General features: G+C 51.0%; 1 protein-coding gene across 1 annotated transcript; it reads right to left on the bottom strand.

Annotated features, from left to right (window-relative positions):
* Positions 1 to 5,384: 5,384 nt before the first annotated feature.
* Positions 5,385 to 7,457, bottom strand: TMSB4X (thymosin beta 4 X-linked). The gene is made up of 3 exons (XM_038586830.1): positions 7,351 to 7,457; positions 6,241 to 6,354; positions 5,385 to 5,827 (listed from the first exon to the last, which is right to left on the bottom strand). Exons 2-3 carry the CDS (start codon positions 6,338 to 6,340, stop codon positions 5,793 to 5,795), a joined length of 135 nt encoding a protein of 44 aa, XP_038442758.1. The 5' UTR covers positions 6,341 to 6,354; positions 7,351 to 7,457; the 3' UTR covers positions 5,385 to 5,792.
* Positions 7,458 to 24,934: the final 17,477 nt, after the last annotated feature.

Below are 24,934 nucleotides of genomic sequence, written 5' to 3'. Positions count from 1 at the left end.
GTGATTTCGTTATGTTCTCTGAGGGATTTCAAAATTCAAGTGACTCTTTTTTCTGCCCCCAATTATCTGACAGTCGAATCGGAGAAAGAAAACTGACAAAAGAAGGGTAAGGATTTAGTAAGAAGAAGTGTTTCTCTGGAAATTCAGCATCTAAGTTGTAAAATCCTGAAAAAGACTTTAAGATAATATCCATTCAGTCCATTCTTGAATCTTGGGCATTCCTCATAAAGGATTATCCAAAGGTAACGGGCAAGGGGCACCTGGCTAGCTCAGTCAGTAGAGCATGCAACCTTTGATCTCAGGGTTCTGAGTTCAAGCCCCACATTGGGGGTAAGGATTACCTTTAAAAATGAAATAAAAAGGTAACAGGCAAGAGTTATTATGCCCAGTCTTTCTATGCTGATAAAATATTTGATTGTGGTGCAAAGAATCAATTGGTTTCCATCACATTTCACTCACCATTGAGCTTTTAGAGGGATTTGATGGAATCGTTAGAGATACATCTGGGGGAAAAGTTCACAGTAAAGCAAAGGATAGATTTTTTTTTAAGATGTATATTTATTTTAGAGAGGTGGGGAGGGGCAGAGGGAGAGGGAGAGAGAGAATCTACAGGAGAGTCCCCAATGAGCACAGAGCCTGACACAGGGCTCACAACCCCGAGCTCATGACCTGAGCCGAAGTCAAGCTGGAGGCTTAACCAACTGTACCTACCACTCAGGCGCCCCAAAGAACAGGTTTTAAAACATGTTTAAAAACTCAAAGTGCCAAGGAGCGCTGCTGGCTCAGTTGGTGGAGCCTGCAACCCTTAATCTCAGGATCATGAGTTCAAGCCCCATGTTGGGCACAGTGTTTACTTTAAAAATGTATATATGGGGCAGCCCGGGTGGCTCAGCGGTTTAGCGCCTGCCTTCGGCCCAGGGCATGATCCTGGAGTCCCGGGATCGAGTCCCATGTCAGGCTCCCTGCATGGAGCCTGCTTCTCCTCTCCCTGTGTCTCTGCCTCTCTCTCTCTATCTGTGTCTCTCATAATAAATAAATAAATAAATAAAATCTTAAAATAAATAAATAAATAAAATCTTAAAATAAATAAATAAAATCTTTTAAAATAAATAAATAAAATGTATGTATGTATTTTTTTAATGAAAAAAATTTCAAAGCTCTTAGGTTCTGCACCCTAAAAATGAATAGTAATATTTTCTTAGCATTTTCTACTCAGATTTAGATGAAAAGGACATCTGTAGCCAAGAAAGCACACATGAGAGCAGGGACTGTGTCTTACTTATGACTATCTCTGTAACAAATAAAATAATAATAATAATAAGAATAAATACCCAGCATGTATTGGACATTCAATAAATATTGGTGGGGCGAACTAATGACCCAGTGCTCTGGCTTAATAGTACGCAGTTGGCTCTAAGTGTTGATTCAAAATCTGCACAACCAAGGACAGTGGCAAATTAGCACTCAAAGCTCTTTAAATATATTTGTTAAATAATTCTTAGGTTTTTACAAGTGGAGATTCCACATTATCTGTGAATTTCATTACATTTAGGTGGGTATTAGCGATAAGTATTGAGGAAAATGTCCCTATAATCTCCTTCATTAAAAAATATTTTTTAAAAATACATATACGAGGCGAAGGAGAAGTGTAATGAGGCTTATTATATGGAATCAATGCCAAGGCACTTGGCTGGCCATCCTAGTCTGTGACTGTCACAGAAAAAGAAAAAACATTCAATGGAATTTGGTACGACTGCTTCTAAGTTATGGCTTTCTTTGGCCATTGGCCACCGACAACCATTTGTGTAATTATCAGTAGCAATGATTACTATTATCTGTGTAACGATTAAAACACCACTTCAGGGGCACCTGGGTGGCTCACTCGGTTAAGCATCTGCCTTCAGCTCAGGTTTTGATCCTGGGGTCCTGGGATGGAGCCCTGCATCATTTGGGCTCCCTGCTCAGGGGGGAGCTTGTTTCTCCCTCTGCCGCTCCCCCTGCTTGTGCGCTCTCGCTCTCTCTGAAATAAATAAATAAATAAATAAATAAATAAATAAATAAATAAATAAATATCTTTTAAAAAATAAATAAAATACCACTTCAAAGTCATTATATATATATTTAAAATGTACTATATATATATTTAAAATTGTACTATATTAAAATTGTACTATTTAATATGACATTCACATATTCAAAGGTAGGCCCCAAACAATCACGTTGCATGAACTCTCCATCAATTAAGAGGAGCAAAGTGTATACTGAAGCCGTAAGATTGCCCATTACCAGGCAAGGTCCTGTCGGACATAGAAGGGAAAGCACATGAGTAGAATGTAGGGCCACACACATTCTGCCCACAAAAGTCTCAGAAGCCAAGAGTCGAGGTAGCACAACTAGCACAACTGTATGACTACAGAGATAGGAGGCTATGGTACAAGTATCGAGGGGAAAAACCAGCCAGGTAAATATAAGCTTTCTTTTTTTAAAATTTTTTTTATTTTTATTTAAAAAATTTTTTTAAAAATATAAGCTTTAGAAACGTTTTCTTCTTAGCTCACTTCATTGCACATCTGTGTCTTAAATTTGTGATATAGTTTCTTCTCGATTCTCTTAGATTGCACAGGAAGGCATTTTTAAAAGTGAAAGATATGGGGTGGAGGGCAGCTGGAGAGGGTTTTTTTCTTAGTCTCTTGCTAGGTCAGTGAAGGCTACTACAGTAAATCAGGTGCTAAGTGTTTGCAATTATGAAATAATGTTTTCGATTTACAATCTTAAACTAAGAAGGGTCCGAGTTTTGGGTGTGGGTTGGGTTTGTTTGTTGTTGTTGTTGTGGTTTTCCAAAATGTCGCTTCCAAAATTTCCTGTTCTCTCTAGTAAGCACAAAATTGGCTCCATACGTTTAAAAAGGGTAGAAAATTGTTTTTTGCATCTTAAGCAGTTAGATGCATCTTTAGGGAAATAAATAGATCTTCCCAGTGCATTGGAAGGAGACAATATCTAGCTCACAAGGGCGTGGGGAGGATGCAATGATGGTCAGGGACGGAAGAGGCCCCGTACAGAAGAGGGGGGCTCTGTGTTTCAGACTTTGCATGCCTCCCCACCACCCCACCCTCTCAACGCACATGCAGTCGTTGCATGCAGCCCAAAAGCTGTGTTGTGCTCCTGAGAGAATAAAGTAGCTTTCAGATTCCATGCAGTGGAAGACTGAGCATGGGGCTGCGATGGTTGAGGAATTTGTGAGGTTTGGAAATCAGTAAGGTTCTGTCCCTAGAGTCCTCTGGTGAGCCTCTTTTCACTTCCTCTATTTTTGCTTTATTCGGCTTGATCAATTCAAAATTTGCAGAAGTCCCACACAGGACCGTGTGACCCTTGGCTCTTACATAAGCAACCTTGGCCTGTTTCCTCCTGGGGGAGGGGAGAGGGTCCCAGATGCGGTGGCTTAGGGTCTCCTTCAGTTGGAGCAGTCGCTCATTCCAGTGGGGAACCTCCAGTCCCCTTGGTGTCTGCAAGAAAGACTGTCCACCCCAAGCTCCCAAGAGCAGTATAAATTCTCATATGGATTCATAAATACCCCCAGGCCCTTCTGGGAAGATCCTCTCTTGGGAAGAAAAAAGAATGCACTCAACAAATTACAAAAAAAAAAAAAAAAAAAAAAAAAAAAGGCGCCTGCCCCCACCCCAGCCCCCCCGTGCAGCAGTTAAATGCACAGTGTGATGTGCGCAGAGCTTCTGCATTTCCCCCTCCCACACACCACTCAGCCCAAACTCAATCATTGCCAGATTTTTCATTTACTTTCTGCTTTTCTTCCCCACTCCCCCTCCCCGAGCTGTGTTTCAGCTTTGTCTTCCCAGCACGGGAAGGTCTTCTCCTTCAGCATTTTATGAACCATCCCTTTCCCCTTAATGCTCATTTTTATTTTTTGAACTGGAGACCGTGCAGCAGGGTTGATTTCTTCAAATCCGATTTCATCTCTGCATTGTTTGGAAAATGTACTCAGCAAAAACCCGTGTGGGCTTGGCTTATCTCTGGGCCTCGGGCATTTTCATTTGGCCCACACCCTTCCTTGCAGGAGGGAAAAGAAATAGTGGGGTGGGAGGGCCAGCTCCATCTTGAGCTCCCAGACCTCCGGGCTCCCCCCACAGCGGGCTTTGCAGCCGCAGGCACAAGGCCCTTCCCTCTCGACGCAGATCTGCTTCTAGCTGATGGGTCTGCTCGATTGTCTAAACCACAGGTAAATGGTTTCCTGTGCATTTCTCAAAATAAGTGTTGAGCAAAGGAAATGAAATCAACCGGTTTAATACTAATCAACAATTTGCCCTCCACCCTCTCCTTCACAAGGGGTCTTTTCTTCAGTCTTGGGGTGGGGGTTGACCTCCTGGACCTTTGCATTCTAAATCCTAGCTTTGCTGAGGTACCTGAACAAGTCATCCTGAGAGACAATGGATACAGATTTTTAAAGACATCTGCACCCTTTCTTACTGAACAGAGGTGCCCATTAAAGAACCTTTAAGAACGACATCCCTTTTACTTTAAAAACCTGAGAATTCATTTGCCTCTTTTTGTACATTAATGTCCCAAAAGGGCTTGGCTTTTACCCACCATTTAAAAGGACTTCATGCGAAGTTACCAGGCCTTAAGAAAGGCAAACCCTCAAGAAGTACCAATTAAGTCCTACGTTATGTAAATTTAGCATAAATTCTGTAGATTTCATCCTAGTCCCAATGCCTTTTAAATCGTAAGATTTTGCCCATTATCCAAATTGAGGACAATTTAAAAAACCTAATTCATTAATCCCAAATGCAGTGATCTTATAAAAATCACTTTTGAATATTGGAACCAGCCATTAGACTGAGGAAGCAGATCCTTGGAACTTTTCCTTGCCGTTTTTTTAAGCAGCTGTTAAAAATGTTATTTTCCCCTTAGACGAACTGCTGGAAGTCTTGTGTCAACGCTGATCAACTGGCTAAATAATGGAGTTCATTGGACACCCCTTAAATACTGTGCTGTGAATTGCCACCACCTTCGGGTTTAATATCAGACGCCATAAATTCAGTGTTGGCTTATCAAACCCTATGGAAGGCAAAAACTCAAGAATTCTATCACTTTTTATGCTCCTACTAGGAACTCAGGCAGCCCCTCAAAATAACCTTCCAATCTCCTAATGATCACCTAATACAAGAGGATTTCATAGCCTACTCCTTTCTACCCCCCACCTCCGGAGTAAACTCCTTTCTACCTCCCCCCTCCGAAGCCTATACCCTTCCCCCAGTGAGACCCCTTGGGCCTCTGTTTATACCCTCCCCCCAGTGAGACCCCTTGGGCCTCTTGCAATGGTTGCCAGTTTACCATTAAGCCGCTTTTTCCAGACATCAGTCACACCAAAGTCACGTTTTAAAACTTTATTTGCATATTAAAAAAATTGTGCATTCCAATAATTAAAATCATTTGAACAAAAAAATGGCATTCTGATTAAACTGCATTTTAACAGCCTGCAAGATACCTTGGGCCAGCTTGGTTTTTTACTCTAGATCTCACTGTCCTCCCACCCAGCTTCTTCCTTCACCAACATGCAAGTTCTTTTCCTTCCCTGCCAGCCAGCCAGACAGGCAGATGGGAAAGGCAGGCGCCTTCGTTGTCAGTAGTTCTCCATTCTTTGATGTGAAAAGGGGCAGCACAGTCATTTAAACTTGATCCAACCGCTTTGCATCTTACAAAGTTAAACAGCTAAAAGAAGTAAAATAAGAAGGCAATGCTTGTGGAATGTACAGTGCATATTGGCGGCGCACGCCTCATTACGATTCGCCTGCTTGCTTCTCCTGTTCAATCGCTGTGACAGAAAAAAAAAAAAAAAAAAAAAAGAGAAAAAAGATGGAGAGAGCTCATTAGGCGGGCTCAGTACAGCCTAGTGGAAGATTATTGTACTTTCGTTTACGCTTATCTCCCGGGATCATAAACATCCACCAGTTATCAAGTGGCCTCACCATGAAAATAGGTACATTAATATAAGATTTTAACACATTATATTGCATATTAATAGGGCACATCAAGCATACCATTATTAAGATTATCAAAGCCCCGTTTGTTGCTTGCAAAACAATTTTTAATTGACCTTTCCAGGCCACATTCACCCTAAGAACGGTCAGCCCCTCCCTCCCCCCCCGCCCTCCCTGGGGCCGCCCCCCGCCCCTCCCATCCTCCCTCCCGCCCAGCCTTTTCTCAAGGGGGTGGGGGGGGGCTTACTTTCTTTCGAAGGCAGTGGATTTTTCTCTTGCGTTTCTGTCTTCTTCAATTTCGACTTATCGAATTTCTCAATCTCAGCCATATCGGGTTTGTCAGACATGGTTGCAGAGGAAGCTGCATATACAAAGCCAAGGCGGGTGAGATCGAGCCAGCGACCCACCCAGGTCTCTTGGCTCTGAAATGCGCTTTTGCCCTCGCATCTCCTGCCTGAAACCCCACCTCTGCCTCCTTCCGCTTTCATTCAAGGCTCAGGCTCTTCCCCCGTCTACACAAAAAAGACCCCCCTTCATTATTCCCAAATGCGGGGGGCCGAGCCGGGGGGATCGCACTTTCGGAAAACGGAGACGGACCACCGGGGATTGCGATGCCCAGGAACGGCAGCAATCCGGCTGGGAGCGGCAAACAGCGAGGCCAGCTCAAGGTGGGGCCGAGCAAAAAATCGTGAGCGCGCAGCCGAGGCTGCAGGGGCTCCCCGGGGCCGCGGGCGGGCTGTCCGTGGAGACGCGGGCCGCGCCGCTCTCCTCCGCTCACAAAGGCGGCAGCTGCTGCGGCGCCCCGGCCACCGCCCTGCCGCCGCTCGTCGCGCTCAACAATGCAGCCGCCGCACACAAAGCCGCCCCCCGCCCCACAGCGGCCCGGGCCCCTGCAAGGAGGGCTGGCTGGCCGTTTCCCCCCCCATTTAAGCCCAGCCACCTTAAACCTAGACCGAGCCCGAGGAGCCAGCAGAGGCTACGGGAAAAATGTCATTGTTGAAGCTCCGGGCTCGGGTGGGTGGGAGCGCGAACAAAGGAGCTTTCTGTTCCGGATTCATCAGCGCCCAAGAGGCGATGCAGAACGCCCCGGGCGGGGGGGGGGGAAGACCCCCCCTCGAAGGTGCACGACCAACGCCCGGTTTGGGAGGCTTTGGGCTTTAAAATCCTCGCCTTCCCGACCTCGTCCCCCAGCATCTGGAAGGGTTTGGTATCCCTAAGACCCCCAGGCAGGCTCCCCCGGGAGGACCCTTGGGGCTCGGCTGCAGGGCTGCCCCCGGACGGGGGCGAGCTCGGGCGCCGGGCGGGAAGGGACCGCGGGCGGGAGGGAAAGAGGGAGGGAAGGGGCCCCGGGGCTCACCGGAGCGCGGCGCACGAGCGAGCTGGAGAGAGGAGAGGGATCCGGTCTGCGCTGCGGTCGCTGCCGAATGCCGGCTGGGGCGAGCCCGCGCCCTTATATGCGCGCCCCTATGCAAATGAGGTGACGTCACCGCGGGCCCGCTGCACTCCTCCGCGCCGCGTCCCCGCCCCGGCGCCCGGGGGCCCGCCCGGCGCTTGGGGGACTCGCGCCCCGCGTGCTCCAGGGCGCCCGAACCGCAACGACGGCGGAAAACTAAAGGGGGCCCAGCACCCCCCGCGCTCCCCGCCCCAGGCGTTGCCCCCTTCGAGGTTGAGGGTGTCCGAACGGGTTTGGGCAACAGCCGCGCGAACCTGCTCTCGGGGGGCCGGGGCGGGATAACCGAGGGTCTGGGTGGGACCGGGCGGGGGGGGGGGGGGTTGTTCCTTTACTGCGAAGCTGGCTTTGTGCGGTGCGGGCAACCCCGAGCGAGGGTGCGGTGGCCGCGCCGGAGGGCCTCGCCCCACGCAGGGCGCGATTCCTGTGACTCAGCTTCGGGGTCCGCCGAGGCCTTCGCCCCACCCCGGGCCTCTTTGTCTGCTCACCCGGCATCTTCTGAAATTGGGGGTGGGGGTGGGGGGTAAAGCACCCCGAAGGGATCTGCTTGTTACATAAAAAGGTTTCCTCGCTGTAACACGCATATTAGTCCATCGCTATGATTTTTGTGAGCACCCCGCTGAAAGACCCGGAATATTGGCTGCTCGGAGGTCAATTTATCCGGATTTTCCAGCGCACAACGCCTCCCCGCTTAGAAAAAAGCAGCCAGGTTCAAGCTCTGCCATTGACTTGCTGCCTGACAATAAGGAAGTTCTTTTACTTTCCTGTTCCTTGTTCCCCTAAACGTAAAAGCGATTGCCCCAAGGAGGCCTGCGTCCCGAGCCAAAGACTGCAATCCCGTCGGCTCTAAAATCCAAGATTAAATTTAAAAAATCTCGCTGTGTTGTGCAAAGAGCCTCTTCGGCCCCAGCCGGTTTGCAAGGGACCTGCGAAGTACGCCCGGAAATATGGGACATCTCGGGAGACAGGAGCAGTTTGCAAAATGGCCCCTTGCCTGGGAGCACCGGTGACCCCTTTGCCGCAGAAATCACCCACCACTGGCGTGCCCTGTGCCCCCCAGCGGCACGTGCAAACGCAAAGGACCCGCAGGTTGGAAAAGACCCACTTGAGAGGATTTTGAGACACAAAGCAGTAGGCACAATACTTCTGATCCCTTTCCGCATCCTAAGGAAATGTTTCCAGAACCCCCCTGCTCAGCACGTTCATGGCTGAGGCTTTTGTCCCCTGGGGATTAAAGTCAAGTGTTATATAGACCCTCAAAAGCCACTGCAGAGGCAGCTCGGACTTCCCCATTTCTTTATCCACTTGACTTCCTTCTTGGAGTGGGGGGTGGGGAGGCTGCAGGGCTGGGGGTGGGGGGCAGGAGCAGGTGATTGACTGGCTCCCCAGTTCGTGCTCTGGGGGGTGGGGGGAGGTGGCTGCCATTCTGCTCTCCAAACAGGATGTCACCTCTCTGGCTACACCTCCCCCTGACCGCACCCTAGTTGACGGGCCTGACAGTCCCCTCCACTGTGGAAGCTCATTTAAAGATCACGCATGGCCCGTTTCGGCTGGCAGCTGCCTGACACTGCCACCATCCCTGTGGGTTCCCTGATTCCATGTTGCCACACCCCAAACGCTGTCAGAAATCACTTCTTTCCTCCCCGGGGGTCCCCCCATACAAAGGAAGGCCATTAACGACGCACTGCTTCTTGTCCCCAAGGCCCTTTGCTTACAAAGGGTAAGGCCTTGCAGAACAATGTCTCCAGAAGAGACGGAGGAGAGGAAATTTGGAAACGCCTGGGGAATGTTTCTAGTTCGCCTTCCGCCGTGTTTAGATAGGGACGGAAAGAAAGGAAGGGCCCTCGCTTAAAAGGGAGGGGTCTTCCTTACTGGGCTTGCCTTGCCACCGGGTCAGGGGCCTAGAGAGTGCAAAGACAGGGGGAGGCACCTGAGAAGGAATGCAAACTAAAGGAATATTGTTAAGAGTCGTGTGACCCCCGCCATGTGAATTAATGTTTCTGGGCCTGCGTTTTGTCATCCGTGAGAGGGGATCATTGCAGTGCCCACCTCACGGGCTTGCCGGGAGCCCCGAAGTCTCAGGACGGTGCGTGACAGCTAGTAAGTGCTTTATGTTCTTATTATTATCATTTAGGATGGAAGGTTGAGAAAAAAAAAATTATAGTGTTTGGAAGTGCAAATTTTAGAGGTTTTTATTTTTTCATTTTTAGTTAATTTTTAAAAAAGATTTTATTTATTTATGAGACATACACAGAGAGAGGCAGACACACAGGCAGAGGGAGAAGCAGGCTCCCTGCGGGGAGCCCGATGTGGGACCCCAGACCACGACCTAGGCCAAAGGCAGACAATCAACCCCTGAGCCACCCAGGCGCCCCTAGAGGTTTTTTTTAAGATTAGTCATTTCTCCTAAAAAGTACTAGTAAAAATGAAATCTTGTGTTAGTTCTATAGCAAATAAAAACTTACAACCCCCGTTGGTTGATGCCTTATAAAAGTCAGGCATTGTCAGAGGTGCTTCTGCCTTTGTCCCCTGCTGCACCCCCACCCCCCGCACCAGGAGGAGAGGTTTACAGATGGGGAAACTGAGGTCAGAGATCCATCCTTGCCGTAACTCAGCCGGTAGCCGCTGCCTATTATTTGTGCTAAGGGGCTCATGAAAGTCTTCACCACCACCACCACCACCACCCCCCCCCCCACACCCCCCCCCCCCCCCCCGCCGTCCCCCAAGCCTGCGCCTGAGAATCATCAGGAAGCATGTGAGCGGCAGGCTGCTCTGGGTCCCACAGTGCCGGGGACAGAGCAGTTGCTCAATAAACAGTTAAGGCATTGCGTTGATCTGACTTGCTTTAGTGAGGAAGGTTCCAGAACCCAGCTCGGCCAAACTCTGAACCCGTGGCTCTAGCCACCTTGCTTCCTTCCCCAGATAATTCAAACCTTTCGGTATCCATGTGTCAGATGCCAGGGACGACTCCTGCCTCCCTGAAGCTACCATTGTGAGCGGGGTAGTGTGTGCAGGGGAGCGACCGCCACCCAGGCGGGGGTTTTCAATCCCGATTGAAAAGACAGAGGCTTAGAGTGGCAAGGCTCCCCTCGCAGGGCCCTCGGGTAGAAGATGGGTGAGGCACCCACCTGCTGCGGGCCTGGTCTGCCTCAGCCCAGGGGCCCCTGCACCTGTGTGCCGAGAGGGCCTGCACTGGACGGTGGCCCACCTCCAAAGCCCGTGCCCAGGGGAACCAGGAAGAGGTATCCGGGCCCGCTGGGTTTGATGTTCCTTTCCAGGGTAAGCCTGGGACAGATTTGTAGCTATTCCCGAAGCTGGAGAAGCAGCCACAGAGGTCTGGGTACGTGAAAATTAGTCCCATTATGTTTAACTTATTAAATTCTGTGCAGAGCACTGGCCAGAAGGAGAAGAGGAGGAAGAGAAGGCTCCCAACCCTTTGCTCTTGCAAGGCCTGGTGCCCTTGTCATGGTTTCAGGGCCTCCTACAGTCTGCCCTGCCTGCCTGCACCCGGCTATCCCCAGTGACCCCACAATCTCTCTCTGTTCATCTAAATCCCCTTAGAGACACAGCCCGAGCCCCCCCCACCGCCCCCCACAACGACAGGGGCTATCTGTCCACAATGTCTAATTCAATCCTCACCCCGTGCAGAGGGCACGAACAGCCGCATTTTACTACTGAAGGATCTGAAGCTCAGAGAATCTAAGGCACGCAGCCCAGATGAAGGGCACGGTCCCTCCACCCGCTCTACGCCCGCCCTTGGGGCATCTCCCCCCTCCCCAGCTGAGTGTGCCTCCCGGAACCCCACCTGCGGTGGCTCCACCTCGGCCCAATGGAACCGGAGGCCCCCTCGGTGAGTGTTCTCAGAGCCAGTGCAGGACCCCAGTGAAGCAGAGAAGAGGCAAAGAACACTCTCGAGAATGTCAAACGTGCTGCTAACTTTCCTGTTCTCTTTGTGGGCCTGATGGCATTTTAGAGCCAAGAGGAACTTTGGGGGGGGGGGATCTCATTCAACCCAGTTTCCTTCTGTGGCTTGAATTCTCCTCTACAACATCCCCTCCAAGTGGTTGCTCGGTCTATGCACAGCAAGGGCAACAGAAAAAAGCAGGCAGAGACTCTTCGAGTGTGTGCAGGGGGTGGTGAGTAGCTTAGGGCGGCTGGGGCTTGCACAGAAGGCTAGAAAGTGAGGGAAATAATTCTAAGAGGCAGGCGGGCCAGATTCAATAATACCAACAGATGTAACAATAATTAAGCAAAACAGCAGCAGCAGCAGCAGCAGTCCCGACCGTGATGATCCCATTTTTTGAGTGCTCCCCACAGACGGGAAGTCTCTGTGCATAATCTCCCAAAAGCCTTACACAACCTATATGACAGAGGCCCTATTATGTTCCTCATTTTGCCGATGAGGGAGTCTTGGGGAGATTAAATAATTTGCCCAAAACCACACAGTGAAAGCCAGAGGCGGAGTTCAAACTCAGACTGGTTGGTTCAGAAGCCACCTCAGTTAAATATTCCGCTTTTCTAGAATCCGAAGGCCCTTAGACTCTGTCTTACAGGCCCAGCTAAGGGTTAAGTTGTATCCCATCACAATAAATCATCCAACTTTCCCATCAGAAAACTTTGAAAGGCAGATACCATAGTCATGTATGAAATAAATTAAAAAGTTGCCTGCTTCAATTTTCAAATGATTTCACCACGGAAATTCGCTCTCTGCCTCACCCTACGGGGCCCAGTGTACTCGCGATAAAGGGGATTCTTACCTTGAACATTGGCAGTTTCACACGGCTTTTTTTTTAACTACTTTGATTGTTTTCCAGCATTCAGGTTACACTGGTTACAAAAAATTAGGTCAAGTAACATATCTAAAGGGGAGGCATTGCATACTCCCAATCGCCTTTTGTGCTAAAAAACAAAAAGGATACTTTTCCTCCTGTTTGTGAAGCAGAATTATCATTAGCAAGTTGTAAGTGTTCCTGTATCTTAAAAATGTGCTTCTTCTGTGGACGTCAGTGCTTTTTAAATACAATGCAGTTCCCACAGCATCAGCAGAAGGTGGCTAATGGCATCCCGGTACGGGAAATAAAGCACGGGCGGGCGCCGGATTTGAGGGCCCCCCTCACGTAGGCCTTGGGCAACCTCCTTGGCTGACCCGGACCCCTTCGCCACTGCAAGGCAGGCTCCGAGGCCGCGTGAGCCACGCGGTGGCACAAGGCCTCACACTCACAAAGCCACACTTCGCTCGGCTTCATGCTCTGCAGCCACTATCTTGAAATTGCTAATAATTTTGAACAAAGGGCCCCAGGCTTTCATTTTATACCAGGTCCCCAAGCTATGAAGCCAGTCCTGCCCCTGTCATTCCCTGTGCGCCCTCAGTGGCCTAGCTTTTCCTAGGACCCAGGAATGGGTCCGTCTACTTAGATGCCCTTTCTTCCTGCCTACCGTGCTCTCTCTGAGCCTTCCCGCCTATGCGGCCTGAGTGTGAAAAGGTCTGAGTGTGTCCCCGGGTGGGTCAGCCCCTGCACCCTCTGCTAAGCTTCAGTCTGAGCCTAGTTGCCTTTGGAGCTGGTGATCACCACATGTTTCTAGGGCCTGGGCCAGGTACGCACAACAGTTCTCTTCCCTTCCTTCCGGCCTGGCTGTTTTGTCCGGTCCGAGGGATGCCTACAGCTCTTAGTCTGCTTGCACATCAGAATTCCCAGGCATGCACCAAGGTCAATGAAGAAGCGAGCCTTTACCGGCATCTCTGCCCACTCCTCCCATGCTCTCTGATGCCTTCGCTCGCAGGAGGCTTCCGTGGGGGAGGATTCCACGGATACATTTTGCACCGAAGCAAGAAGAGGGGGATGTCACTCTCTCACACAAAGGCCAAACACAAGGCAAATGAAAGCACCGGCAAAGGATGCCTGAGTTCTAGGCCTTTGCTGTGCAATTTATTGCCTGCCAGGACTCAATTGTCTGAGTTGGTAAAGACGATATGGACAATTGAGGTTCACAGACACTACAGTCACTAAATCTCACTTTAGGTTAGAATGGACTCAGTCAAAAGCATGTGTTCAGATTCTCGTCTTGTTCATGGCAGCACAGTCCAAGAGCACAAAGGTCGAATGAGCCAAATGCCCCTCGATGGACGGACGGATAAATGAACTGTGGTGGTGCCATTGATGGGATAGTATTTATCCTTAAAGAGGAATGCTGTCCCGGTGCAACGTGGATGAGCCTGGAGAGCCTGCTGAGCGAAAGCAGCCCGATCCAAGAGACCACGTACCCTAGGATTCCATTCCTGTGAAACATCCAGAATAGATGAATCCATAGGCAGAGAAGGAGATTAGAGGTTGCCAGGGGCTGCGGCGGGAAGCCAGGGGGTGCGATTGCTGGGCAGGTCTAAGGTTTCCTTTTAGGGGGATGAAAATGGGAATGAGGACAAGGGGGTGTGGGGGGGCGCACAGCCCTGCGAATGTACGGAATGTCACTGCCTTGTTCGCTTTTCCAAGTGTTAATTTTACGTTAGGTGAATTTTACCTCCATTAAAAAAAAAAGCGGGGTGGGGAGAGGGGGGTAAGAAGAGAGAGAAGAAGAAAGAAAAGTAAATCATAGTCCCATTTCCTCACGCGGGCGGCGTCTGGTAAAGAGGAAATGGGAGGGGAGCTGGGGGTGGAGTGAGAGTCTGGTTCTTAACTCTTCCTGTGCCGGGCCAATTTGAGGAAGCCCAGAGACCCTTTCTGAGAATTATGTAAATGCCTAAAATTAACCAGCAAACCACCCCCGAGATGGAGAAGGAAAGCAATTGGATTTCCATACGGTACCAAAAAAGCCTTAAACACCGACACGTAGTGCAACCCGCACGTCTGCGCGCAGTAAATCCCACGATCCGACAGTCGGCCTCGGGTCCCGCATAAATTCAGAACGGTGGCGAGTGTGCAGACATCTGCAGAGTGTGAGCAGACGTGAAAACACCCGCGATGCCCGTTGCCGACACGGTCACAGGAACCGCTCAGGCTACCGAGCTTCCCCGCTGGTCGTCCGAAGGAAGGCGGCCGTCCACAGGGCCCACAAGCCGAGCAAGAAACAGGTTCTCAGCAGGAAGCAAATGTGCCCACATCTTGGTCTTGGACTTCCCGGCCCCCAGGACGGTGAGAACTACCTGTGTGTGGTGTCAGCGGCTTGCTCCCTGGCGTTTCGTTAGGGCAGCCCCTGCTTAGAGACGCGCCTGCAGGCCCCCTGGAAGGAAATGCTAAGGCTCCCTTAGAGGTTAATGGAAAGATGTCACGTTTTCCTCTCTAAATTCATGGACCCCCCCCCCCCCCAGATTCGTTGCAAAGCTCTCTTGGACTTCTGTGGACCCTAGTCTATCGAAGGGAGGGTCTCTCGAGCCAGAAAAAGGCACAAAAAACAGAAGAGATAACCGTGTGGCTATCAATAAACCAGATAAACCACCCAATGGCCGCTTTGGAAGTGTCATTTTACCATTTCCTCCCGCATGTTCTCGTCCCCACTTCGAGTCCACGGTCCGGTCCGTACTGGCAGCTTCCTCAAAAGGGCTTAGGCACCAGCTCGGGGCAACCTGCTTATAGGTGTCACCTCACGTTTGGGGCTTCACTAATCCCTTACTTAACACAAGTCGCATTTATCTGGCCTTTGTGAACTTTGTCAGTGCGCTTTTTCACCTTTTGGGTCACTGTGTCCTTAAAGCAGCGTCACGCAGATAGAGGGGCCAGGTAGTGGCATCAGTATCTTGCAGAGGATGAACCCCAGCACAGAGAGGTTAAGTGACCTGCCCAGGGGCATTGGTTAGCAGGGCCAAGACCAGAAACCCCAACTGCTTACTCTGAGCTGTGGGCCTGTAGCCCTTCAGGCATGCTTTTGGCCACGGGAGAAGCAGATTATACACCTCGGATGAGAAGGAGCCAAGTGGTTCATGAAAGTCAGTCACCTAAGAGTAGTATTGTGTAGCTCACTAGAGGACTGGTGGGTTGGCACTAAGTGTTCCAATGCTAAGTAAACAGCAGCACCCCTGGTTTTGTTGTAGTCGTGGCAGTGTTGGTGACAGTAGTGTGTTTGGGGATTAGTCTTGTCATCCAGGAATCCACTTCTCAGATTTGAACCTGCATGCTGGGCTTCCAAAGGCTTAAATCTACCCATTCGTGAAAATGCCTTCCCCGACACCCCCCCCCCCTTCTTTTGACTACCAGTAGTCCTTGGCACAAAGAAAAAGTGTACATTTGGACTTAAACGATTTCTATTTTTCTATCTACTTACAGACGGGGGCACAATTTTAGTTTGGGCCAGAAGGAGGTATTTTAATGCTTGAATCTTGTATTTTGTAGTCTATGGCGATGTTTGCACAAATGCCTTACTTTTTAGCTAGAATGCTGGGTCTGGTTTTGCATCGAATGTGGCAGGCCTTGGTCTCTGGGTCCTGGGCCACCGCCTCTGAACTCTGCACACATTTCCCAAGTGGTAGGGAGTGTCTTTGTTATTCCTGGTGGGCCCCCCTGGACTGTGCCTGGTTGTTTACGATAACAGGTGGCTCCGGGAGAAGTTGCAAAGCGACAATAAGAAGTCCTGAACATTCTGCACCCAGATTCATCAACTGTTACTGTTTGTCCCACATATGCTGTATCATTCTCTTTCTCTCTCTCCATGTATCTTCTAAAGCCCGATAGCAATTCACAAACACAACACGTTTTTGCTCCCAGATACTCCCCTGCATTTACTGGAACAAGACATTCTCCAGCACAGCCAGGGTACTATCATTAGGACCAGGAGACTTCATGTTGTTACAATACTGCTGTCTAATCTACAAAGTTTTTTTTTTTAAAGATTATTTATTTATTTATTTATGATAGTCACAGAGAGAGAGAGAGAGAGAGAGAGAGAGAGAGAGGCAGAGACACAGGCAGAGGAAGAAGCAGGCTCCATGCACCGGGAGCCCGATGTGGGATTCGATCCCGGGTCTCCAGGATCGTGCCCTGGGCCAAAGGCAGGCGCCAAACCGCTGGGCCACCCAGGGATCCCTTAAAAAAGATTTTTATGTATTTATTTGACAGAGAGTGAGAGAACAAAAGCAGAGGGAGCAGCAGGGGGAGGGGGAGAAGCAGGCTCCCCACGGGGCGGGGAGGCAGGGAGCCTGATGCTGAACTCAATCCCAGGCCCCGGGATCATGCTCTGAGCTGAAGGCAGCTGCTTAACTGACTGAGTCACCCAGGTGCCCCTAATCTCTGAGCCACCCAGGCGCCCCAATCTACAGATTTTATTCAGATTTTGTCTATTAGCCTAGTAACGGCCTTATGACAATTTTTTTTTCCTGGTCCAGATTCCAGCCCAGGAGCATGCATCGCATTTAGATGTCATGCCCCTTAGTGTCTTTTAGCACTTCCTCAGCCTCTCTAGGTCTTCCATGACACTAATATTTTTTGGAGAGGATGGGCCAGTTGTTCTGTGGGATTTCCCTTGATTGAGGTTTGGCTGATGTTTCCTTGCGATCAGATTTGGCCTTTGCCACCCTGGCAGGAATCCTCCGCGAGGATGCTGTGCCCTTCTGGGCGTCTCAATCAGGAGGCTCATGGTGTTGGCTTGACCGTTATTGGGGGTGTTCATTTTGATGACTTGCTGAAGGTGTTGCCTGCCAGGCTTCTCCACCGTGAAGCTATTCGTTTTTGAGACATGCTCATTTCCCGATCTCTATGTCAGGCTCCACACTGAGCTCCTAGCTTGGGGTGTTAGTTTATTCGGGTTTCCGCAGTGAACCCCCACAGGCTGGGGGGTGGCTTATAAGCAACAGACATTTATTCCTCACAGCTCTGGAGGCTGGAGGTGCAAGATCGGGCTGCTGGGATGGTCGGGTGAGGGCCTCTTCCCAGTCACGGACTTCTGGTGATGTCCTCCCGTGATTCTAGAAGGCTGAAGAAACTCTACGAGGCCTTTTTTTTTTTTTTTAATCAGGGCACGAACCCCATTCAGGAAGGCTCTACTCTGGTGACCCAGTCATCTGCCGAAGGCCCACCTCCTGATCTCATCGCCATGGGGGTTAGCATCTCAACATATGATTTTGGGGGGGATACAGATATTTAGGCCACAGCACTCAGGCCTGGTGGCGTTAACTGTAACCTCAGGGGAGGCGAATCATTCTCTCACCTTGCACCAGCCCCGGCCAGAGGCTGCAGCGCTGAAGGGAACTGAGAAACCGGGTGTCAGCACCGACCCCACTTGCAAGTAACTTAGATGTCCTTGGAGCAACACCACAGCATTCAGGGGGCACCCTGTTTCCAAAGAAAGCAGTTAAAAAGTAAAATTAAACGTGGCAAACGTATTTTCACAAAGTGGGCCCATGAAGATCTTCTTAAACGCTGAGGAATGGGTAATGGGGCTGTTCACTCAACCAGTTTGCTGAGCGCTGCAGGATATAATTCTGTCTCAAAGGACAGACCAGAAGGTTGGAGTCGCCCTTCCAACCAGTGCCCTCCTGCAGCGTTTGCAGCCCCAAAGAGCCTTTCGGCTAGGCCAGCCTTTAGTAGGTGTTGGGAATCACCCACAGTCCAGGGGGCTCCACTCCTTGCCTGTCCTGCTGGGGGGCGCGGGCTGAGCCACTGGGGGGACCCGTGGCTAGGAATAACCACAAGGGTCATCCAGAGTGCCTGCCAGAGCCAGGCACTGTCCTGTGTACTCTTGAATTCCCTGGGCAAAGTGAACACCCCATCTCGCAGGAAGGAACCTGGGGCTCTGAGACGTAACATGCCCCAGGTCACTGGCTCAGCACACAGACCGCGGGATGTGATCACTTCAGTTTTATGTAGTTTTATCTTTCAGCATTTTATTTGTATTCTCCTCCTTCAAGCCGGGGCAGCAAGTAAGAGGTGAGATCTCAGACCTCGCAGAAACTGGTACCAGGCCTTGGACTGGGCCAGTCGAAATCTGGTTTGTTGGTTTTTGTTTTGCCTTGATGGGATGGCCACTAACGTTCGTCGTGCCGGCCACTTGTATTGCTTTGTTGGGGCATTTCCATAACCCGTATGGTCTTGGTCTTAGGATGCTTATTTTACAGATGGAAAGAATGAGGCCCTGGGCATCACCCAGGGCAGTTGCCTGACCTGGGATGGCATCTGGCTCTCTCTCTCTCTCTCTCTCTGGTTCTGAAGTCCGGCCTCCAAGAGCCCCTCCTCGAGAAGATGCCCCTGGAGAGCAGGCTTTCAAATGCATATCAAACAACGAGGCTTTCTCTGCCCCTTTCCGATAGACAAAAATGAAAAGGTTGAGTACTGTCTGAGGGTGGACAGAAGGCAGGGCAAGAGTGGGGGCCGCCCTCCGTGCCCTTGCTGGAAGTGTAACTGATATGGACGTTTCAGGGGCACCAGCCGTTCTCACAGTGATTTCCAGTTTGGCCCAGTGATTCCACTGTCAGGAAGGTTTTCTAGGGGATCCCTGGGTGGCTCAGTGGTTTAGCGCCTGCCTTTGGCCCAGGGCGCGATCCTGGAGTCCCGGGATCAAGTCCCGCATCGGGCTCCCAGCGTGAGCCTGCTTCTCCCTCTGCCTGTGTCTCTGCCTCTCTCTCTCTTTGTGTCTATCATAAATAAATAAATAAATCTTAAAAAAAAGGTTTTCTAGGGCCATATTCGGACCGATATGCCAAGATATGTCTACATATATGTACATGTGCACGTACATCTTTTCCCCATAGCACTGCAGGTTAAGAGGAAACCCTAGAATTACCCTAAGTGCATACATTAATTAGGAGATTAGTTAAATATATAGTCGAATACCCAAACAATGGAAAGTTAGGCAGCTGTTAGAAAAAGATTGAGGGACACGTGGGTGGCTCAGTCGGCTGAGCGTCCAACTCTTGGTTTCGGCTTGGATTACGATCTTAGAGGCATGGGATCGAGCCCGCATCGGGCTCCCTGCTCAGTGGGGAGTCTGCTTCAGAATTCCCTCTTCCCTCTTCCTCTGCCCCTGCTCCGTCTCTCTCTCTCAAAATAAAATCTGAAAGAAAGGAAGAAAGAGATTGAGGCAGCTTTACTCATGAAGCCATGGAAGGATAGCCAAAGTAGACATTTTTTAAAATAAGAAATCTCTCCACCTAATGTGGGGCTTGAATCTATGACCCTGAGATGAAGAGTCACATGCTCCACCAACAGAGCCAGCCAGGCACCCCGAAAGTATACTCTTAAGTAGAAAAAAGAGAACCTTCCACATACTGTATGATCTATCTCTGTGCAATAACAAAGTGAAGCTGTAGAGACAATTTCCAGAAGGGAATTTTTAGAATTACTAACAGAAGTTACCTCTGGGGAAGGGGAATGGAGAATCCTCTACCACTGACATTTTTACCAGAAGCATGTACTACTTTTTTTATTTTAAAACGTTTGAAATACCATGTTGCGTTTTACTTTCATCTTGTATATATTTAAAAATATGATTTGCGTCGATAACGGGGGCGGCTGTGCATGTGTGCGGGCAGGGGGGGATATGGGAAATCTCTGTACCTTCCATTCAGTTTGGCGATGAACATAAAACTGCTCTAAAAAATAAAGGCTGTTTTAAAAAAAAAAGTAAAAAAAAAAAAGTGTATATATCTATATTTTCCTGCCCCAGAAATTTCATGAAGCCGACACAAAAGGAGTTGAGCTTGCCTCCGAATAGCCGTGGCCTTGGACTTGGGGTTTCTTTAGTAAGAAAACACCTCTGCAAGGAAGTGAAACAAGCAGCCCAGATAGAGTACAGGCACTTCCTGCCTATCTGCAACTGAGGGAGCCTCTGTTCTTAAAGGGGCAGGAAGACGTTACTAAGGCCATCACCCTGGACAGGTCTGCAATAGGCCTCCTTTCTAGAATGCAACTGAGGCACACCGGGCTCAGGCAGCTGGCCCACCGCGGGCCCAGCGAAGAGCCACCCCGATTACAGAAGCTGTGTCTTCCACGTTTTCCTGTAAAATGCAAGCACAACGTTACATTTTGGTGAACCGAGTCATGTTTTCAGGGAGGCACAGAAGCTGCTCTTTGAACCACGCCACGGCGTGTGGATGTGTCTGAATGTTCGTGGATCGCATTTCTCTAAGTAGGGGCACCTGCAGCCAGCCGGAACCACCATAAAAGGGACATTTGTACAGATGCTTCATTTCCTTTCCTTTTTTTTTTTTTTTTTTAAGATTTTATTTCTTTATTCATGAGAGACACACAGAGTGAGGCAGAGACACGGGCAGAGGGAGAAGCAGGGAGCCCGACGTGGGGCTTGATCCCGGGACTCCAGGATCACGCCCTGGGCTGAAGGCAGGCACTTTACTGCTGAGCCACCCAGGTGTCCCAGATGCTTCATTTTCTTTTCTTTTTTTAAAGATTTTATTTTTTTATTCATGAGAGACACACAGAGAGAGGCAGAGACACAGGCAGAGGGAGAAGCAGGTTCCCTGCGGGGAGCCCGAGACTCCGGGATCACGCCCCGAGCCACCCAGGCGTCCCAGCTTCATGTTCCAATGTGACCTGGAGTTTGCACCTGCCAGCTCCATTTCTTGCCTCCTGGCAGCCCTGGAAGGGTGCGAGAGGGCAGCCGGCATGCCGTCCACAAATGAAGACATGCGGCATGTGGAGAGTGACTTGCCCAAGGTCTCTGGGCACATCTGTCATGAGGCCAGAAGTGGGTCCCAAGCCTAGCAGGTTGGCCTGTGGCCCGGTGCCCCGGCAGGGGAGGAGCTGTGGTTTCCCGGAGTTTCATCATCCGTCCACCCGTTGATGTGCAAGTAACTTTCCACTGGCTTCTCCTAGGCCGACCTAGGGAGTTGGGTGCCAACGCAGCCCGAGGTGAAGGTTCTGGACGGGGAGGGTGCCACGTGGGTGGCAGATGGGGTAAGCCTGGGAAAGCGGGTGAGGCGCGGGGAGTCACCCAGTGTGTGGGGGAGCTGAGGGGCCGCACAGCGGGGGAGAGGGAGCACATTCCCAGCCCTCCCCTGCTCCTGCCCTATCAGTCTTGGGCTAATGGGACGATTGCTTTTGTGGAGGTAGAGCAGAGCAGCCCGGCAGCCACGCCGTGATGCCCAGGCCTCCTGCCATCATCCCCAGCGACCCCGACAGTGCCGTGCGCAGGTGTAGCCGAGTGTGGCCCTCTCCCCTTCCGCACGGCCGCACCCCAGTAGAGTTCAGTTGCAATTTGGGGTGAACGACAAATACTTGGGAGGGTGAGCTACTCCCGCAGTGTTTGAGACATGGTTCAACGTCAGCGTTGATCGGAAATTCCGACGTAACTGGGAGTCCTGCGCCTTCTCTGGCAGCCCTACCTGAGGGGAGCTAAGCTCCACTCCCCCCACCTGCCCTCAAGGTGGGGCTGCCCCAGGAAACACAGGGCCCTTTCAGCAGGCCTCGACGTCTCAGGGCTCAGGGTTCTGGCTCAGGGGCTCCTGCCAGCCCTGCCCCAGCTGGGTCTGCCGCCTAGGGGAATGGGGGGGAGGCAGGAAAGGGGGGGGGCCAGAAGAGAACAGCATGCGGGAGGAGCTGAGGGCCAGGCCCCGCCAGCCAGAGCCCCCGGGAGCCCCCGACAGGATCAGTGGGCCTGCATTGCTCGGAGCTGGCCCGCCGACAGCACCCCACACTCAGCCCAGAAGCCCCAAGACTCCCCTGAACCCCCTCAGGTCAGCCAGTCGCGGAGGCTCCTCCCCCGCAGAGGCCGGGCCCCCGTGGCTCCCGGGGCCATCCAGCAGAGGACCCACCGAGGGCCAGGCAGCGAGTCGCCGGGACACCGCGGTGCCCGAGCCCGCACACCCTGGGTCCCATCAGCTGGCTTGAGGTTTCATTTACATAAAACAAAACGCACCCATTTTCTGTGCACTGTCCATGGCTCCTGACCCACGACCGGGCGGGCCTGCGGATCACCCTCCCGGACGAGACACAGAATTCCGCCCTCCGCCCAGAAAGTTCCCTGTCTGGCAGCCATTTTAGAGACTTGTGCTTAAACGCAGGCCTGAGGTGGGGAGCCCTCCTCACCCCCTGAGACCGAAAGCTGTCCTCATGCCCCCTCCTCTTGGGACATTTGGCCCTGTTGTTGCCACTTGTTTGTTCCCTGTCAGGCTGGGTCTCCTCCGTGGTGGGCCTGGGGTCCTTTCTCTCTACCTCCAGGGGTGACAACATGGAGGCCTGAAAGGCCGCTTGTTGACTGCTCGGCCCACAGCTATACTGGGGCGGAAGTCCAGCCCGAATCATGAAAAGTGGGGGGACTTTATTAACCCAGAGAGGTCCTCCTTCAAAACAGTGCGGATGTGGGTCTGTTTCCCTCTCCTCTGTGGCCTTGCTCAGCTCACCTTGGGTTGCTGAATCGGTCAAAAGCTCTGCCGTGAGCCCACGTGGGGAGAGCCCACGAGCCCCTCTTTCTAGGCCGCGGGGGGCAGTCGTAAGGCTTGACTCAGCGTCACCACTACAGTGTCCGGGGTGGTACCATCATGCCCCGGGGGGGGGGGATAAACACGTAATGATAATATGACTTCACAAAGATGTTTCTGATCTCCAGCGTCACTCAGGATCACTGTAGAACTATCTAGAGAATTTGATGTGACATTTATGGCCTGCTTTCTGCAAGCCAGCGACTCATCGAGGCAGTTCTCATGTCATCTTCAGAACAAAGTAACACAGTAGGATTGAGATAAGAACCAGTATTGTTGCCTCCACTTTAAAGAAGGGATCCAGGTTACCCTCACTTGGCCAGAGCCCCCCTGCTAGTGGGTGGGAGCTGGGATTTGAACCCAGGCAGCCCGGCTTGAGGTGCCCCACTTCTCAGGTGGCTACCAAGTTTGAGAGAAGAATACGGTAGAGATTTGGAAGATCATTTTTTTTTTAAAGATTTTATTTATTTATTCATGAGAGACAGAGAGAGACAGAGAGAGAGAGGCAGAGACACAGGCAGAGGGAGGAGCAGGCTCCATGCAGGGGGCCCGTTGTGGGACTCGATCCCGGGACTCCAGGATCATGCCCTTGGCCAAAGGCAGCACCAAACCACTGAGCCACCCAGGCTGCCCGGAAGAACATTTTTTTAATTTTTGCTTTTTCTGGTTTTAATTTCATGGTTTTCTCTGAAATGTACAACTATTATATGATACAGTCACATGCAAATACGAGATATAGGACCCATGATTATATCATAATCAAAGAACTGATAAATGCCTCTGAAAATTGGAAGGGAGAATTTCAGGGGGGAAAATCCCCAATTGAGAAATGACCTGAGTTTATAGACAGTAACAGCTGTTCTTTTTAGGAAGTTAAATTAATTTTTTTTTTTGTCTTCTCAAAGAGTTTCTACTTCCTGAAGAAATATATCCTGTTTGCTGCGTGCTCCAAGGCAAACTTTGTGTCTGTGATAACATCCTCCGCCAAGGCCTGGTGTCCTCAAAACAACAGGCCAGGCCAGCAGGCATCAGGAGCTTTTTTTTTTTTTTTTTTTTGATATCCAGATTGTTAGCACAGGCCTGTCATCTCCACTTACCCCTAAATTGTCTACTTCTCCCCATTTCCCCTGCCTCCTCTCCACCAGCCCCTCCTCACTGCGCCCCTGCAGTGTTGCTGTGACGGCGCCCTCTAGGGGACGCTCTGGCCCCAGCCGGCTTTGCCCCACCGTGACCCCTAGGGTAAGTCCCCTGCCCTGTGTCCCCATGGCCACCTGCTTCTAAACGGTCCATCCCTGCCCACCAGCAGCAGCTTCAGGAGCAGGGCCTTCAGAGCGCCGCAGTGCGGAGCCCGCACTATCTGCCGGCACATTTCTGTTTCCTCCAAGTGACCACAGCTGCAGCCACCAGGGTTTATCATTCTTTCCGCATAGTCCTCTCCCTGCGTCCACTTCCGGACCATTCTTCACGCGGTTCCCTCGGCCCGGAATGCCTCAGTCTCACTTCCAACATCACAGCCACCTTAGGAGACGGCCAGCATAGCACAGATGCTAAGATGGAAGGCTCTGGAGTCAGACGGCCCAGGGCCTGCATCACGGCCGTGCAACCTGCAGTCACATAGCGCGAGCCCCATCCACGCTCCCTTGAATGTGCTGCTGCTGCTGCTGCTGCTGCTGTCAGGAGATCTAGTCAGCTTTGAAGGGGGGCACTGGGCTCACAAATCCTGCAGCCGCTCCAGATCCTAACCCCGGCAGGCCGCATGAGTGTATGATGCGGATAAGGGTGAAGAGCTTGAACGGGAGTGGGGGGGATGCGTGGGAAATGATCCATAAATGGGACCCAGCACGATCCCCCTCTCCCCCGTGGGGAAACGGGGGCTCAGTGCGTCCATCAGCAGCACACAGCTGTCATATGACAGAAAGTGATGCAATTCACTTTCACTTCCCGTGTGAATGTGAACTTTCCTACGCAGCCCTGGCCCTGCTTAGCACGTGGTCGCACTGGCTCCTGGGGCATTGACTGTGTGGCAGTACTCAAGGCCCATCCTATCCCCCCGCTTTTTAAAAAGATTTTTATTTTATTTTATTCATGATAGACAGAGAGAGAGAGAGAGGCAGAGACACAGGCAGAGGGAGAAGT

This window comes from Canis lupus, chromosome X (genome assembly GCF_011100685.1).
Source record: "Canis lupus familiaris isolate Mischka breed German Shepherd chromosome X, alternate assembly UU_Cfam_GSD_1.0, whole genome shotgun sequence".
Lineage (NCBI taxonomy): Eukaryota > Metazoa > Chordata > Mammalia > Carnivora > Canidae > Canis > Canis lupus.
Note: the sequence above shows the minus strand (reverse complement) of the source record. Positions and strands in the feature narration are given on the sequence as shown.